Source organism: Equus quagga, chromosome 5 (genome assembly GCF_021613505.1).
Source record: "Equus quagga isolate Etosha38 chromosome 5, UCLA_HA_Equagga_1.0, whole genome shotgun sequence".
NCBI classification, from domain to species: Eukaryota; Metazoa; Chordata; class Mammalia; order Perissodactyla; family Equidae; genus Equus; species Equus quagga.
Genome location: NC_060271.1, coordinates 15352521 through 15367786, shown reverse-complemented (window position 1 = coordinate 15367786; position 15266 = coordinate 15352521). Strand labels below are relative to the sequence as shown.

General features: G+C 39.0%; 1 protein-coding gene across 1 annotated transcript; it reads right to left on the bottom strand.

The window, feature by feature from the left end:
- Positions 1–5442: 5442 nt before the first annotated feature.
- Positions 5443–8649, bottom strand: LOC124239221 (olfactory receptor 2G3-like). The gene is made up of 2 exons (XM_046660715.1): positions 8636–8649; positions 5443–6370 (listed from the first exon to the last, which is right to left on the bottom strand). The coding sequence occupies exons 1-2, from the start codon at positions 8647–8649 to the stop codon at positions 5443–5445; spliced, it is 942 nt and encodes a 313-aa protein (XP_046516671.1).
- Positions 8650–15266: the final 6617 nt, after the last annotated feature.

Sequence of the window (15266 nt, the reverse complement as noted above, 5' to 3'; positions counted from 1 at the left end):
GATTCTGTTCCATTGTCTATGTGTCTATTTTTATGCCAGTACCATACTATTTTGATTACTATAGGTTTGTACCGTAGTTTGAAATCAAGAAGTGTGATGCCATCTTAGTTTTTCTTTCTCAAAATAACTTTATCTATTCAGGGTTTTTGTGGCTCCATACAAATTTTAGGATTTTTTTCTTTCCATTACTGTGAAAAATGCCATTGGAATTTTGATATGGGTTACATTCAATCTATAGACGGCTTTGGGCAGTATGGACATTTTAACAATATCAGTTCTTCTGATCCATGAATTTGGGATATCTTTTCATTTATTTGTATCTTCTTCAGTTGCTTTCATTAAAATCTTGTAGTTTTCAGTACAGATCTTTCACCTCCTTGTTTAAATTTTTTTCTAAGTATTTTATTGTTTTGACCCTATTATAAATGGGATTTTTAAAATTTATTTTTTAGTTATATTTTTGTTACTGTATAGAAATGCAAATGATTTCTGTATGTTGATTTTGCATCCTGCAACTTTACTGAATTCTTTATTCACTCTAACGGCTTTTTTTGTGAAACCTTTAGGATTTTCTATATAAGATCATATCATCTGCAGAAGAGATCACTTTTCTTCTTCCTTTCCCAATTTGAATGCATTTTATTACTTTTCTTGTCCGACTTCTCTGGTCAGGACTTCTAGTACTATCTTGAATAGGAGTGGTGAAAGTGGGCGTCTCTGTCTTGTTCCTGATCTTAGAGGAAAAGCTTTCAACCTTTCACTGTTGTCTGTTCAGGTTTTCTACTTCTCCGTGATTCAGTCTTGGTAGGTTGTGTGTTTCTACGAATTTATGCATTTCGTCTAAGTTGTCTAATTTGTTGATTATAATTTTCATAGTAGTCACTTATGATCCTTTGTATTTCTGTAGCATCAATTGTAATGTCTTTTTTCATTTCTGATTTTATTTATTTGAATCTTCTTTTTTATTAGTCTAGCTAAATGTTTGTCAACTTCGTTTATCTTCTCAAAAATCAGTTCTTAGTTTCACTGATCTTTTCTATTGTTTTTCTGGTCTCTATTGCGTTTATTTCAGCTCTGAGCTTTGTTATTTCCTTCTTCTGCTAACTTTCAGCCCAGTTTGTTCTTCTTTTTTATGGTTCTTTGAGGTATAAAGTTAGGCTGTTTATTTGAAACTATTTTTTTTTTAAATAGGCATTTATTGCTCTAAACTTTCTTCTTCAAACTGCTTTTGCTGGATCTCACAAGTTTTGGTATGTTGTGCTCTCATTTTCACTTGTTTCAAGATTTTTTTTATTTCCCTTTTGATTTCTTCTTTGACACATTGGTTGTTCAGGTATGGTTGTTCATATATTTGTGAATTTTCCAGTTTTCCTCCTGTAATTGATATCTAGTTTCATATCATTATGGTCAGAAAAGATACTTGATATCATCCAATATTCTTAAACTTGCCAAGACTTCTTTTGTAACCTAACATATGATCTATCCTGGAGAATGTTTCATGTGTGCTTGAGAAGAAGGTGTGTTTTGCCGTTGTTGGATGGAATGTTCTGTGTATGTCTGTTAGGTCCATTTGGTCTAAAGTATAGTTCAACTCCAATCTTTCCTTATTGACCGTATATGGTCTGCAAAGCTTAAAATATTTTCTCTATGGTTCTTTACAGACAAAGTTTACCAACTCCTGCTCTAGAAAATAAGACATGCATCATTGACTCATCACACTCACTTAAATGAGTACTTGAACACTTCCCAGACAATTCAGAGATCTTACAACAGTTTAAGTCCATCGTCTCTTCCTACCCTTTGCACAATTTTAGTGCCTCCCTTCCCACACCACTGCACACACACCTATGGAATAAGAATCTATCATTTAACAAAATTCCCCCAGTTGATTCTTAGGTACTTCCAAGTTTGAGGAACAATAACTTAACCAACATTGCTGGGACAACATCACACACCTGAGGCAGTGGACCTGTGGTACAAGCTCCAGCCTTAAAAAAAATTTTTTTAAAGCTCAGTACTGAATAAAGCTTTTAGAAAAATCAAAGGGGAGAAGACTAAACTTCCTTGACATAGGTGTGGCTCTAGGGTTCCAGGTAAGACTGACATCCCATCTTCTTGTCTTGTGACTCATTGGCTGGCTGACTTTTGCCATTGGCAGTGAGTGTCCTGTCTGACACTACTTGTGCTCATTCTTGGGAAAACCTGAGCTGGCTTTTGTCCTCCTTATTTGCAAGCTCCCTCTTTATTTTTATCAAAGAGAGAGAACAAGAAGGCATTAATATTAAATGGAAGGGAGTAAAAGGGGAAGAAAGCATTACTTTTTAATATCATCTTAAAGCAAAATAACCTTCTTGTGCTCCCTTTCCCTGCCTGTTAACACCCATTTCTTTGCTTTCCTCTGGGGAAATCATCTAGACAGCATGATCCACACTTCTGTCTCCAATGTCTGTCCTACAGTTCTCTCTTAAACACACTTCATTCAGGTTTCACTAACTCTGCATGCTATTTTCCAGCCCCCACCCCTGTTGGTTTAGCAGCAGTGGCCGGAATTCAGCTTCTAATTCACCAGAATACGTGTTCTCTTCCCTAGTGAAACAATTCATCTTGTATCCTGCAACGTTGCTAAACTCATTAATTAGTTCTAGGAGTTTTTATGTAGAATTCTTGCTTTTTTTTTTTTACATAGACACCTTATCTGCAGATAGAGACAGTTTTACAGTTTCCTTTCCTATCCTCTTTTTCTTTCCTTATTGTACTGGCTGGAACTTCCAGTGCTATTTTGAATAGGAGTGGTGAGAGTAAGCATCTTTGTTTTGGTACTGATTTTAGGCAGGAAAAGCACTTAGTCTTTCACCCTTTTGTATGATGTTAGCTAGACGGTTTTTTGTAGATTTTTTTTTTGTCAGAGTAAGGAAACTTCCTTTTATCCCAAGTTTGCTGAGATTTTGGGTTTTATTTTTAAAGTCATGGATGAGAGAAGGGACATTCCTAGCCATACGCATTTGAAATGGCTTTATGCAAAGATATTTGAATGACTTGTTAGCAGTTCTTGTTGTCAAGGGGACTCAAGGACAAGATGAAGGTTGGACCCTCTAAGATCTCTTCCAGTCTATGTGTTTCTAAGGCCAGAGTTGAGTGTTTAGTTGGTGGTGCTAAGAGTTCTGGGAGAAGAAAAAACTTTCATCTTCAGGAAGTTAGGAAACTTCCTGAAGAAGAGACCTGTATGAGCTCTTCGTGGATGAGTAAGAAAATAGTAGTCAAGTGGGAAGAGAGGGCACTCCAGGTGGAACAGCCTATGCAAAGACCCGAGGAGTCAGGACAGGCCAGAGTAGAGGGATCACGTTGCGAGGTAAGGAAATTGGGTAGGTCTGCTGTGGGTTTCCACTGCTCTGAGAACTCTAAGAAGAAAGCCCCATTAGTCCCAGCAGATGATCCTCATATGCCCCCTCTAATGACCCCAGAGCAGTTTTCCTAATAAGCCCCTCAAAACCACAATTGGCATGTCTTACTGACAATTTCTTTTTTTTTTTTCTCCAGAAAATCAAGGCTCCTCTTTCCCCATGGCTTCTCTCCTTAGAGGCTGTGGCCCTCAGGCAGGAATCTCTGGGACTGCAGACTCTTCCCTTCTCACAGTTCCACATCACTCTTGGAACTCATATTCACTTAATGCTTGGGGGAACGCTAAGAGCTCTCAAGACTGGCAATTCCCCTAAATTTATCGCCTGGAGAAGGTTGCTAATGAGCAAAGCATGCTCTTAGCATTTAGTAGTCTTTTGGGCTTTCTTAACATTCAGATGATCCTTAATTTGCAAATAAAACTCATTTCTAAGGAGCTAAGAGCCATTGGAATATTTTGTTAATTGAATCCTATTAGAAAGACATGTAGAGAGTAGCTGATTTAAAAAATTCATCTTGTGTTGCCCTTTGCAAAGCAATTTAATATTTGTCTGAATCCAGAGTGATAGAAATTTGATTTGCTCTGACAGCACTAGACATAGTTTAACTCCTGGTTGATGTAGCATCTGACGTTGTGATTGTGTTTCACTAATTTGTGTGAGTGTGTGTGTGTGTGTGTGTATGTGTTTATTGAGAGTATGACTCTGGATATGCAGTCAATTACCATCATGAGTATCCATCCCATACATCCTGATTTCACAATAAGCCTGATCTTAACATTTGTAGTTGATAAATACAGGCTACTGTTAATAACTTATTGAACATTTTCTAAGGTATTTAATTTTGAAGACAGTGACTCTGTAATGATAATTTATACAATTATTTAAGTTTTAAGGCCTGTTCCCATTTGAACTTACAAATAATTTTATGGTATAGCCAGAGTCAGATATGGTCATTCTCTCCATTTTTTACAGGTGGGAGTGGAGAACAGAGTTCCAGATAGATTCTGTGGTTTTTCCAAGGTCTCAACAAATTAGGTCAAGACTAAAGTCCAGTGCATTTCCCACACTTCCCACTGCCCTCTGGTCTCTCTGGTGGTAGAGAAAATTTAAGGGTAAATCAGTTGTGGAACCAAGATATTCTGGTAAATATAAGTCTGGGTTGCTGGAAGTCACAGTGAAAGCAGGTACAAAGTAAATAAGAGAGGGACTCATGAAAGTGAAGAAGAGCTGAAAGAAGAATTGGGCAGATGGCAGACCAAGGATAGGGGTGGGGCTGGGAAAACTCACTCAACAAACACTTATTGAGAAGTTAATATTCCACGGCACAATGCTATTTGCTTAGGCTATGGAATGCTGGTGACTCTAGAGTATCCATTAGAGCTCCAGACTTCATGAACCTGGCCCTATAGCTGTGCCTGAGAATAAAATCCTAAGTGTTTTAAATTTTCTTCAAAGTATCCCACCCATTATCTCAGCTAAGCTTCAAAAATCTCTACTGACTACTTGAGATGTGGCATAATCTAAGAGATAAGAGCCTGGGCTCTGGACCTGTACTGCCTGGGTTCAAATCTCAGTTGTATTACTCTCTGGCTGGGTAGCATTTGGAAACCCACTTAATCTTGTGCCTCAGGTTCTTTATGTATGAAGAGGATAATAATACCTACCTCTAGAGTTGTTATAAGAATTAAAATAATAAGTACAAATAAAGCACTTAGACAGTGACTGTCATATGGAAAGAGATCAATAAAGTTATTATTTAGGGACAATAAATACATGAAACACATTTTACAGATATGGAAATTAAGTCCCAGAGAAGTGAGGTGACTTTTCCAAAGCCACAGAAGCTCAATGATGTATTTAAGCCTAGAACCAAGTTCTCCCTGAGTCCTTTCCTAATGTTTCCAGTGGCCAAATTAATGCAAAAGTGGGTTTTTTCTAGATATCTTCCTCATCCTCAGCTCCTCATTCAGCTTAATGACTTCACTGAAAGCGTGGATGATATACACAGAGACCAGAGGCACAGCCGATGGTCCCAGCCCATGGCCTATTGAGTGTCCTCATTCATTCTGATTAACTTGAGGAAAGCCTTCTTCACATCTTTATTCCTGAGGCTGTAGATGATGGGGTTGAGAAAGGCAGAAATGACGTTGTAGAACAGGGCCAACTTCTTGTCATCCTCTGGGGAGGCTTCAGAGCCAGGCCTCATATACATGACCATGCATGGAATACAGAACATGGTGACCACAATGATATGTGAGGCACAGGTGGAGAAGGCCTTGATTCGCCCCTGGGTGGAGCGAATCTTTAGAATAGCCATGAAGATACAAACATATGAGGCCAGGATGAGGGATAATGGGATCAGGAGTAAGATGAAACCCAAGATAAAGTCCACTTGGTCATTAAGGGATGTATCTGCACAGGCCAACTTCAAGACAGCAGGGATTTCACAAAAGAAGTGGTTGATTTCATTGGGACCACAGTAGGGCAAATTCATTGCAAAGACTGTGTAGATGAGGGCAGAGGTAAGACCACAAAGGGCAGAGCTGTCTACCAGGAGTACACACAGGGTTTGGCTCATCTTGACCCTATAGTGGAGTGGGTAGCATATGGCAACATATCTGTCATAGGCCATGGCTGCAAAAATCCAGGTTTCAGTGATGCCCAAGGTCAGGAAAACATACATCTGGACCACACACCCAACATAGGAGATGATCTTATTCTTTCTTACTAGATGGACAAACATCTGGGGCACTGTCGTGGTGGCATAGCTGAGGTCCAGGAGAGAGAGGATGCTGAGGAAGAAGTACATGGGGGTGTGAAGGTGTGCATCCACTCTGATCAGGGTAACAATGAGCCCATTGCCCAGAACTGTAAATAAGTAAAGGAAGAGGAAGAGGAAGAAAAGGATCCAGTTGGTCCTGGGATTTCTGGAGAAGCCAAGGAGGATAAACTCAGTTACAGAGCTATGATTTCTACAGCCTTGGGTGTACACAGCCTTCCTTCTGAGGAAAGAAGAAGATATATTCCTGAATCTCTTGCAATCTCAATGAGAGAACACCATGTAAGATCCATAGATGCAGGGACTGAAGGCATTTCAGAGCTAAACAGTCAAACCATATCCACCTCCATGCCCAGGGAACATTCCATCCAAATTGGCCTAGCATTGCTCCAGGCACTTAGTAGTGATTCTATAAATATTTGTTGGTTTGTCTAAATAGCCCTGATAAAATCCCAAGGGCCCTGTGGAAGAAACTGTACACAACAGATTTCTCATTTTGAAGAAAACACACACACACACAGACACACCATAAACCAAAGTAAGGAGGCTAGGGAAATACAAAATGTTTACAGTAAACCAAAAAGTTCTAGAGCTCTCTGTAGTTCCTAAAGTCATTCTTTCAAATATCAAGACTAATAAGTCCTGCAAAGGACTGTGTAAATGTGAAACAAACAAAAAACCCTGGTTGCTTCCCTTTGCCTTCTTCCTCTCTAATGCTGTAGCTTTGAAAATCCACACACTACAAATTTTCAGGAAAAAGAGAAGTTTCAAGTAAACTTCTTTGGGAAGAGAAGTGTTTTCCCTAGAATTTTTATCCCCTCACCCCCATCTTTTCAGCCCTACCCACAGTGGTTGCCACTGTAAAGAACAAAGTGACGTGTACAGAAGCCAGAGACTCAAGAATTGAAACCAGGAGAAAACTTCTGTGCCCCTGGCATTTCTCAAGAAAATGAAGCATATTTACTTGGGAATTTGGTGCCTGTGTGTCTGGAAGTGTTTCTTAAAAACTGGCAAGGACTCCTCCATAGGCATGTTGCTCACAGGAGAGTGTTCAGTGGTGGGTGGGAATGAATCTTCAGTTTGATCTGGACTTAATCTTCAATCCCACCTTGGCACACCTGGACAATAGAATCTGTTACTGACCAGTCCTTTTCTCTGAATCCTTTTGCTGGTCCATAAATAACTGCCGCAGAATGCTAACAGCTAGAAATGCACCTTTTCTAAACCCCAAAGAAGAAAATGGTCATTTAGAAAATGGCACTCTGTAAAATGTTTTCATAAATGTGATCTCATTAGATTATCACCATGACTCATTGAGGTCAGTATCCCTATTTTCATTTCATAAAATCAGCCATCCAAGGTGAGAAAGGGAGTAGATAATAGAGCCCAGACTCAAAACTCCCTGCTCCATGCTCTTACCACCACATTAAGCTGAAATGTGTCTCTCACACGCTCAAGTTTCATGCAGGGTTTAGCAGGTCACTGAACACAAAACAGGCCCACTTTAGGTGACATTGTGAGAGAAAACTGATCTGTGTATTAAAAATTTTAAAGGGAAGAAATTGCATATTGCACAACATTGCAAATTGCCAGGTTTTTTTCATAGAAAATTCTAAAACCTTGGCTTAGAATTTCAATATCTGAGACATTGCACTGGTAGTGAAAAGGCTGATAGTTGTCAGTTTGGGTTAAAAAATAACACCACATAAAGCCATGGACAGGACTCAGGCTCAGATGGACGAGAAATATCATATTGATACTCACGTTTGGGGCAGTAGGAAATAGTATGAGAGTTAGCAGGATCTGAATTTGAATCCCCATTCTAATTGTGGATATGACCTAGGCTTTAATTATTAGTATATGCTGATAAATCTGAAATATATTTCCATCCTAGATATCTTCTCTTAATTCATCTATCCAATTGCCTACTTGACATCTCTCTTCATTTGTATATCTAATAGGCATGGCAAAATTAACATTTTCTAAAATAAAATTTCCAACCCCTTATAAACCTCCTCCTTTCACAGTCATCCTCAGCTCAGTTAAATGTAAGGTGAAAAAACAACTTTGATGTGGCTAAGGTAAAAGCAACTCACAGTCTTTCTAACTGTTCTCTTTCTCCCCCACACCAAATGTTATACATCAGCAAATATTGCTGGTTCCCTTTAAAATATACATCCCCAAAGAGATCACTTCTCATCCTCTATATCATTGCTACTTTGGCTCAAATCATCATCTTCTCTTGCCAGAATATTGTAATATACCCTGGCTAGTTCCTTGGCTTCCAGTCTCTTCCTCCGCAGTCTATTCTTGGCGCAGTAACAAGAGTGACCCTATTAAAATGTAGGTCATATCATTTAAACAGTATGTAAATCCTCTTATCAAAACTCTCCAGTGGCTTGTAGCATTCAGAAGAAAAGCCAAAGTCCTGATGAGGGCTCCCAGGTTCCCCTCTCACCTCCCTGGCTTCATCTCCTACCTGTCACCTCTCACTATCTGCTCCAGCCATACAGCCATTTTTTCTGCTTCCCATTCAAGCCATGCTCCTACCTCAGAGCTTTTACATTTACTGTTCTCACTGCTAGAAATTCTTTTTTCCCTAGATATCTTTATGGTTCACACCCTCACCTCCTTCAAGTATTTTCTCAAATGTCGTCTTCTCAGGGAAGACTCAAGTCTTTCCTGACTATTCTGCTTAAAATTGAAATATCCCACACTCCCTTTTCCCATCTTCTATTTTATCTTTTCTTATAGTAGTTAGCATCTTCTAATGTACTATACAATTGTTTAAATTGTCGGTTTCCCACACAAGAATGCAGGAATTTCTATCTTCTTGATTTATTGTACATCATCAAATTCTAGAACAGTGCCTGGCATATAGTAGGCATTATAGATGTTGAATAAATGAATGGACTGAGTCTGAGCTGGGCCCTTGAGGGGCAAATCACTGGTGCTACTTGTGGTGGAACTATCCTTGGTGCTGAACTTTGCTTTCTGTGAAGCTAGCCATTGTGCTGATCTCATTCTGGGGCTTTCCCTTGGATTTACATAGTTTTCAACAGATTTTTAAACAAAGACTGGCCCAGACCACTTACATACATTATGCATAGTCATCCCACAATGCCGTAAAGTTAATACCTACTATTAACTGCATCCTACAACTAAGGAAACTGATATTTATCAGAGTTAAGCAAACAGCCTAAGGGCTGCCCAGATCCCTCTTTTTAAGTCTTGGGGCTGCAATTTAAAAGGAAATGTGACAAACTAAAGCTTGGCTATACAGATAAAAGAGCTTATCAGTAAAGGACTTGTGAAACCATGTTATTTAAGGAAGAGAGGGAGAGATTGAGAAAGTCTAGCCTGGCGATTTATGAGGAAGTTTAGAGATGTCACCACATATTCCAACGGTTGTCATGCAGAAAAAGGTGAAAATGTGTGTTATATGTTCCCAGAGGAAAAAAAACTAGGAATTATTGGTGAAAGTTGCAGGAGGGTGAACTTTAAGCTCAATTTACAAAAAAAAAATCTTTTGGATTAATACTGTTCAATAATGAAGAATTCTGCTGTTAGAGGGAGTGTGAAATAGCAAGCTCTCCATTTTTAGAAGTGTTCAAGCATAAGCTATAAGGCCATATTAGTCAGGGGTACTATCACTGCTTTGTAGGTAAAGTTAGAGTGTGTGACTTTAAAAGTCCCCTTTACCACAACAACCCTAATGTTCTAAAGCTCAATGACATCAAGATTCAGAGAATCCATGACTTTAAGGCTGACTTCTCACTAAGTACCTGACCCCATAACAGAATTTAGAATCAAAACAAAGTAATATGGTAATAATGAGAACAAAGGAAGCCTGAAATGAAGTGGGAATACAGTACCAGTCAACTATAATTTGAAATTTAAAAAATAACTTAGAGTTTCTACTATCTTATTTTTGCAGATATGGGCTCCTTTGGGAGTGATGCTTGGTACCCAGGAGGGATTACTCCTCTGCCTCTTGAGCAAGCCCCACATAGGCTCCATCCAGGAAGGATGAAGGAGAGTCTGAGAAAAGGGGAGGGCTAGAAGCTAAAGGGAGAAGACTGTTATAAGGTCTGCTTTAAATCTTTGTTATGCTTTTCTGTTTAAAATTCTTTATTTTTGTCTCCTTTGAGAGAATGTTCTAAGAATCAAATTAAGGAAGTATAGGCTATTTTAAAAGTTGTTTAGCAGCAACTGTATTTAAATCTCAGGAGGACTATACAAGATTCAAGACAAAGTGGGACAAGAGATATCCCAGAAGAGTATTTTCACTGAAGGAGAACAAGAGCTTCTTCCTTGACCTTTCCTGTTCTAGTTTTTCTTCCATCCAACCCACCCTACACACTGCCAGAATGACAGTTCAAAAAAGCAGAGCTGACCATTCTATTTCCCTGCTTCAAAGTCCTTAGAAAACTCCCACCATCTATGAGCTAATGCCTAAATTCCTCAGCATTGAACTCAATGTCCTTTGGAATCTGACCTTTACCGACCCTGGCATTCTAGCTTTATTTCCTGTACTTCCGTGCAACTTTTGTGCCTTCATATCGTTTGCTAGCTTGTAATAGTTTTGACATTTTAAGATGGTTGAAAAAGTCATTTATGTCTGTCGCTGCTTTTAACCTATAACAAGAGTTGAGAAGCTGTGATAGAGACTATATATGTCTCATAAAACCTAAAATATTTACTATCTGGCCCTTTACAGGAAAGGCTGACTCCACATAAAGACAAAACAACTTATCTGCCATCTGCAAAATAGTCCAGTTCCTTTCACAAAACCATTCTCCATGAGGCAGTATGTATCACGGAAGCAGTAGAGGCTCTGGAGTCAAAGAAAATCAGGTTTGAGTCCAGCTCTGCCACTTACCAACAGCACAACTCAGAGAAAGACATTAACCTCACTAAACCTCCATTTCATTATCTGTAAAACTGGAATACCATATATCTTGAAGGTTTTTGTGAAGATTAAATGATATTTTAGATATATGTAACACTATAGCAATAAGCATCAGTGGTTATTATTGCTACTATTAAATTACTTCCCAGTTGAAATGCTCTTCTCTGTTTTCTCCTCTTGGTAAAATCCTAATCACGGAAGTCTTCTGTGATTCCCACCACACTTCTTCCTCTGAGCTCTGATAACACCTTCAACGTGCTTCAATTACTCCCCATGTCTATACTGGTATACACAGTGGTTTGTGGAATTCCTTAAAGATGGAGAACCGTGTCTTACCTTGTTATTTCCTTCTTAGCACAGAGTATGGGTAGGGGTTAATAAATATCAGATTAACGACTTTATGAAATTATGCGAATGGTATAGGAGTGAGTTTGTTGCAAGAATGGACTCCCAGTCCAACGGTTTCTCTATCACTTTCTCTTTCAAAACTACTATCAAAGTCTTCTTCCTTAAAGATTACTACCCATTAACAGCACTACCAAAATCCTCCCCTTGGCAATTTGTTAAGTGACACGAACAAAGTTAAATGGAAAGTTGGAGAAATGAAATCAAGAACACATGGACAGTCCTTGTATTATTTTCATTAAATATGCTTCTGTTCCAGTCTTAGTCTGTGGCACTTGAAATGGCATTAATGTGGGGGATGAGGCAGAGATAAAATCTCTTTTCAATGAGAGTTGCTGTAGACCAGTTACTTTCAAAATCAGATAATGGTGAAGACAATGGGCGCTAGAATCAGACCTGAGTTCTAGTCCTGACTCCACCGCTAATTAGCAGAGTAACCTTGGGAAAGTTATCTCAACTTGGTGTGTTTACACACTCTGCTAGAAACCAGTGATAATAATAGTACTTATCTCAATGGATTGTCCTGATGATTGATTGAAATAGTACACGTAAAGTTGCTTAACATTGTGCCTGCAGAGTAGTTAGTGCACAAAAAAGAGTAGCTAGTATTGCTATATTATTTTATCCTCATGACGCCTTTTTCAAAATTTCTAAATTTTTAGAAAAACGGAAATTGGGACTCAGAGAGAGTAACTTGCCTGAGGTTGCATAGTATTAAAAGACACAACCCAGATCTGTCTTTCTCCAAGGACCATTCTTCCCTGTGCTCTGTAGCTTCTGCACCATCCACAGGTGACACTATGCCAGAGCTATAGCTGACAGCAATCTGGTGGGAGTAGCCTTCCCGGACTCCTAGTCTTGTCCTTCATGCCCCTTACCTATCGCTTCACCCTGATCCCAGGTCTACTACATACCTCTCCTCCATATCCACGCCCCACAACTGCCTTGGGCAGTCCCAGCATCCACATACTGGTCTATAACAGGGTCCTATTTCAGCCACTCTGTAGAAGCTGCCACATCTCAGCAGCTCCCTGGGGGATACCTGGTTGGTGTATTAATGAGGCGCATGGGTGTCAGGGATCAAGAAGTCCCGAAAGGTGCAGCTAAATAGATCCCTCAGGAGCCTTCTAATTCAGAGGGATCCCATTACTCAGGAGAAGGTTCAGCAAGGAGGGAGCAATCAGGATAGAGAGAAGAGCTGTATGTGTCCCAAAGAAAACCTAAGATTTTGAGGAACAAGAATAATTGGAGGGGTGTGGAAATCAGTCCTTTTACTCAGGCCTCCATTTTGGAGCCCCTAGGTGATTGTAGCTAGAAGGCCAACACCAGGACTCAAGTTTTAGCAGCTCTGTGGTCTTATTTGAACTTTATTTAGGTTTCCATAGAAAAAGAATGTCAGAATTGGAAAACTCTTGGGTATTGACTTCCCAAAGTCACATTTTAGAACTGAGGCCCAGTGTCCAGAAATAACTGTGGAAAATCACACAGACAGAACTAGGAGTAGGAGTGTTATCCTGATCCTATTATGTAGTGTTGTCTCATCCCTCCAGATATTAATGTGCCCCACTGAAGAGTAAGCTAGTTGCACACTTGCCTTTGGCCTCTTCCCATTTCTATGCCTGCCCAGCCCACATTTAGCTCTCCTTTCTGGGGCCCAGGAAAATCTCTTCCCATATTTGTCTTCAATGATTAAAGCACAAGGTAAGTATTTGAGCAAAGTGGGTGTTGGATTGGAGTGGGGTCAGAAAATGATGGGAGATGAGGCTGAAGAAATTATCAGGATCAGCTCATGGAAGGTCTTGTATGCCAGGCTGAAGAGTATGTAATATAGCCTGAGGGTATCAAATATCCATGGAATTTTATTATTCAAGAGAGTAATATGGTTTAGAGGCATGCAGGAGCTGACTCATAATGGCTCATGAGAGCCAACTGTGCTTATCTCTTTCCAACTCTGTGTTCAGTGATATCACATTGGTAACTTAAAATTGGTCATAGTGGGAAGTATTTACACAAAAGAAATTGGCAAATACAACATATCAGAGCTTTTTATTTCCCCCAGAAAGCTGATTGTTAAATATTTAACAGTATACTGATACATGGTCAGATTAGTCTTTTTGAAAGATTGGTAGCCAATTTGGCTAATAAGACTGGAAGGAGGAAGGCCAGTTGGGGTCTATTAAAAGAGTTGGAGTGAGAGATTAGTAGGCCTTGTTGGCCAGGTATAGTGAGGATGGAGAGAAGGGGACATATTGAAAAGGATTAATGGGGTTTAGTGGTGACTAATTGGATGTGGGGCATTGCTGCTTTTGGCTATTGGGTAGATGGTGGTACTATATGTTGAAATGGGAAACCCCTGAGGGGAACAGGCTTGAAGTGAATGGTGATGAGTTTCCTTTTGGACACGTTAAGTATGAACTGCCTCTGAGATATTGAGATGTCAGTCAAGCAGGTGGAAACAGACATATACTCATTAGTTTTAACATTATGGAGGACTAAGATTTACTACACTGAATCCCAATATTCAAAGGGAATTGGAATTAACTTTGCTTAATGGCATAGGACTTTAGAATTTCTCTCCATCTTACCTCTCCTTGTCCCCATCACACATATTTCTTTTTCCCTTTGATGTTGGACATCAGTCTGGAAATCCCCATTCATTCTGACCCCAAGGGCTTCAGTTTCTGTGTGGTGAGTAACTTTTATTTATACCTAGACCTAAGAGTGAGCAGTTTTTTCCTTTCAGATGATTCATTTTTCAGAGCTATTTATACCTTCTGTCCTTTCCAAGAAGGGACCTCAGATTACCTGCCCAGGTTTTGGTTGTCCTCTACTAAGGAACTACTCATGCAGATCCATAACACTTGCCAGGGAGCCAAGGAGAAGATAAAATTTTAAGCAAGAAGCATCAAATAGAGCTGAATACCACAGAGAAGATAATTTAAATCCTTTTAAGCTGAAGCAGATCATGTCACTTCAGAAAAGAAGGCTCCACATCAATTGAAGGTATTCGATGCTATATCTCTGCCTGCACACCAACTCACATGGATGCAATCATTCTTAGATCTTGAGGTTAGTTTTTGTAATAGGCTGGGGAAAATCTCAAAAACCAAATTGAAGCAGCCTATAGACAAGTTCATTTTTATTTCAATCTTCTCTCAAATCATTTTTGTCCACAGGCTTTCTTTTATGTGCCATTCTTTTTGGCCCTGTGTCCTATTCAGATTATTTTAAATACTAGTGAGATAAAATTTTCATACTGTGAAACACACACATCTTAGACGTATAATCATAAATGTGCATGTGCCTAATACCTGAAACAAAACCTGACAGAATTAAAGTGAAAATTGGACAATTTCATAATCATGGTGTCAATTGTAACACTTTTCTCATAGTATTCGATAGAACCATTAGCCAAAAATCATAAGGATATAGAATATCCGAATGACAATGTCAACCCTCCTAATCTAATAGGCATTTATTAATCATTATAGCCAATAACAACATCATTTCAAGTGCATATGGAATGTTCACCAATTTAAACCACATATTGGGTCATAAAATTTCAAGAGATTGAAATCTTACAGAGTATTTTATTTGAACACAATGGAATCAAATGAGAAATCGAAAAAGGAAGATATCCAGAAAAGCCTCAAATATTGGAAGTTAACACATTTCTAAATAACTCATATATTAAAGGTGAAATCACAAAGGAAATCAGAAAGTATTTTGAACTGATTGATAATGAAAAGATAACACATTAAAATCTTTGGAT